The 3,651-nt window shown below is 40.3% G+C and overlaps 1 protein-coding gene across 2 annotated transcripts in view; it reads left to right on the top strand.

Annotated features, from left to right (window-relative positions):
- The first annotated feature begins 920 nt into the window (after positions 1-920).
- The window catches only part of LOC108521036 (prostaglandin F synthase 1-like), a 24,737-nt gene continuing 22,006 nt past the window's right edge, over positions 921-3,651 (top strand). The window contains exon 1 of one of the 2 annotated variants that reach the window (XM_017860607.1): positions 921-1,221. In XM_017860607.1, coding sequence (XP_017716096.1) covers positions 1,132-1,221 — 90 coding nt within the window. In that variant the 5' untranslated portion in view covers positions 921-1,131. The remainder of the gene's footprint in view (positions 1,222-3,651) is intronic. The other variant, XM_017860606.1, reaches the window with a different exon arrangement.

Genomic DNA, 3,651 nt, shown 5'->3' on the forward strand with positions numbered 1-3,651 from the left:
ATCTCCTGACCTCATGATCCGCCCACCTCAGCCTCCCAAAGTGCTGGGATTACAGGCTTGAGCCACTGCACCCGGCCCAAAGTCAGTTATTTTGAACCATTTAAGATATTAACCTTGATCCAGACCTGCTGCCCTCACCTACAGAGGATGAAAGTGTCCAAAGTGAATTATGTAGCAGACCATTTAGGCTGAACCTCTAGGCATTCTGAATTGGATGCCATTTTTAATTTTCATTTTTCTCATGGTTGTTGTGTGTATGTTTATGTTTGCAAAAGCAGTTTCGTCCCTGGAATTCCAAGCTGTTCGGTTAAGACCCAGGCTGCTTTGCTATCTCCTATCTTTGTTCAAAACAAACAAACAACAACAAAAAGAAGGAGTCATAAAGGATGTGAGACTGCAGGAGGTGCTTTTAGGATAAGTAAAAGATCAGAAACCCGCTGGAGACCAGGAGGGAGTCGAGCAGCCTGTTCTAGAAAGAGGCAATGGCTGGAACAAAGGCAAGAGCATAGACATTTATCCATGATCTCAGACAAGTTTTTTACTGCAAAACATTCAAGGAAACAAGTCAGAGAAAATGGAGTGGGGCTTGACACAGGAGGGAAATACACTGGGAGTAGGGGTGGGTGTTTTTAAGGAATTTCATTACATGCGTGGCTGGTACCAGGCATCAAGCTTTATTCAAGGAATTCTAATAAGCTGTTTTTAAAGGGATTAACAATCAAATATAAGTGAGAAAGTTAACTTCAGTCTGTAGCAGAATTAGTGCTTTGAAATGACCACCCTAATGATAATTTGCATCTTGTAAAGGAAGTCTAGTGTGCTTATCAAGGACGAATTGGCATGGTTAATTTTTCAACTAAGGAATCACGTGTGAACAGCACAGAGGAGAAAATAAAATTCCTCTGGCATTCACAGCGTTTCTGAATGAGTTTTCTGTAAAATACTCCCCCAGAGACACAGAAGAATCAGAGAAAAGGCACTGGACTGATTCCAGCTTCATTTCGAAATCATTGGCAACTGTCGTCTCCACCACACCCATCCTATATTTGGTGCAAATAAAGAACGCAGGAGCCTTGTCTCCCGCTGGGCTGTCAGTGAGGAAAAGGTGGAAAGACAGATTAGCTGGGGATAATGACGGATCTGAAGCAAAGCTATTCCGTGAGGCTGAATGACGGACACTTCATGCCAGTGCTGGGATTTGGCACTTATGCTCCTGATCATGTAAGTGGACCCAGGAGGCTAAAGTTTCTTAGGTTAGCTGTACTTGCAGGGCAGTCATCAGGCAACAGCCCTGCACTTGGTAGACAGTGGATGCTTGGAAGGGCTTCTCTGGGCTTCCATTTAACTGTCTCTAACTTGCCCCTCTCAAGGTCACAGAGATCTTTTTTGCATTAGGCGGCATGACAAGTTATTGATTGTGGGGATTCTGAGATTGAAAATTTTGTGGGTATATTATTTTTATTTCTATTAAAAGTATCAATATTACCTAATATATCAAATGCCTTCCATGTATTTTAGGTGTTTTACATGCATTACTTTATTTAATTCCTTAACAACTGGCCTAGGTAAGTACTCATCAAAATTTGTTGCATTTTTAAAAGGCAAGTGCAGGCTGTTCTCATCTTTTGCTCTGGTCAGAGCCACTTCAGTCTTGCTTAGAAACATGAAGGGCCCAGGAGGAATCAAAAGCCAAAGTGAGTACTTAGTGGCAGCTTTGCTGTGAGGTTATTGGGGCTGGAAGTATTTGCCAGAGTTTCAACCATCCAAACTTTTTGCCATAAGAGAAGCCACCATGATTCTGTTAGAGTCTCATCAGTGTATTAAAAATATAGTAGTCTTTCATTTTGAGGGATTCCCTGAAGTTTTTTGTCTTATGACTGAGAAAATTAAGGATTGTGGACGTAAAGGATAAGGTTAGAGTGAAAGTTTAATAAGTGAAAGAAGGGAGTTTTCTGGAGCAGAGAGGGGGCCTGGATGGATTGTTAACTGTGAGGTCAGGTCTAGGGTTTTGATGGACTGGGAAAGAAAAGAATTTGCCGACTGGTCTTGGAGAAAGTGTAACTCAGCTTGTCTTGGGACCTTGGTCTGGGACCAGTCAGAGACTGAAGTGAAAGTTTGGTCCAGCACCTTGGTCCAGGACTAATCAGGAGTTGAAGTGAAAGCTTGGCCCAGGAGCAGTCAGATGTTGAAGTGATAATTCATAAAGGCTCATCTCACAGTCCACGTGTCCACAAAAGGAAAGGAAAGTGCCCACCAGAGCCCACTGGAGCCCACCATGTACAAGCGCACAAAAGGAAAAGAGACTTTTCTAGAAGTCTGTTGGTTATACAAAAGACAAATGTGTTTCTCTGTTGGTTCTTGTTCTCACATTAGTGCAGTTGTTGGAATGCCTTAGGGATAAAGGACAAAGGCATTTTATGTTGGGCTTTGTTTTCTTTTATGTGAATGAGCTGGAGGTTTGTGTAAGTTTCCTTATCTGTGTGTGTAGTCTGATTTTTTTAGGCTGTTTCTCTGTTTAAAGGAGTTTTACCAAGAACTCATGCTAACTGTTTAAGTTTTTTCTCTCAGTTTTTTACCCTCAGGAGTGGAGTCCCTAATTGTCGTTAGGGAGATTGGGTGTTGACTTTTCTGGCTGTTTTTTGTCTGATGGTGGTGTCATGTGGGGAACAGTAGTTAGAGTTCTTCTTGGGGTTGGTTTAATGGTCTTTGGAAGAAAGATGTGTTTATGTGTGGTGTTATTAGTATTATAATTTAGACTTTGATAGTTTTAGGTGAGAAGAAATAATTTGGGTTATTAGAGTACATGTATTAAAATGAAACAAGGGGGAATAAGGATAGTTTAAAAAATCTGAGGTTGTTGACATGGCCTGATAATTGGTGGTTATAGTTATGTCTGTTAAGATTTTGGTGTATGGAGCTTGGTTTTGGTTAATTTTTTTGGTACTCTTTCCTCAAATAAACCGTTGGATTATAGGTATTCTATATATTCTTATGACCTGGTAGGATTTGTAGGATACTTGTTCAGAACTAGAATATTGTTCTAAATTTTATTTATCTTTTTCTGTTTTTATTTTTTGTGGTAGTCAGAGATTGTTGATTGGGTCATAAGAATTAGTGGGGTTAGTCTAAAATGTAGGTAAACATTTAAAAGTAGTGAGACTGGAATTTAATGACAACTGTATGGTAAGTTTTGACACACTATTTCTCTCTCTCTAGTTCTTATTTTTGTCAAAAACAAATCATGATAGGATAGGACTGAGTTGTTTGTAAAATAAATTTTAGTTTCATATTTGGTGATTATTTGTTTAAAGAGTAGTAATAATTTTTTCTTTTTGAGACAGAGTCTCGCTCTGTTGCCCAGGCTGGAGTGCAGTGGCATGATCTTGACTCACTACAACCTCCGCCTCCTGGATTCAAGCAATTCTACTGCCTCAGTCTCCCAAGTAGCTGGGACTACAGGTGCATGCTGCCACATCCGACTAATTTTTTGTATTTTAGTAGAGACAGGGTTTCACCATGTTTCCCAGGCTGATCTCAAACTCCTGAGCTCAGGAAATTCGCCTGCCTCGGCCTCCCAAAGTGCTAAGATTACAAGCATAAGCCACCATGCCTGGCCTTAGAATAATTATTTTTATATAGGTTTTAAAATTG

The sequence above is a fragment of the Rhinopithecus bieti genome, unplaced genomic scaffold (genome assembly GCF_001698545.2).
Source record: "Rhinopithecus bieti isolate Rb0 unplaced genomic scaffold, ASM169854v2 scaffold_56822, whole genome shotgun sequence".
NCBI lineage: Eukaryota > Metazoa > Chordata > Mammalia > Primates > Cercopithecidae > Rhinopithecus > Rhinopithecus bieti.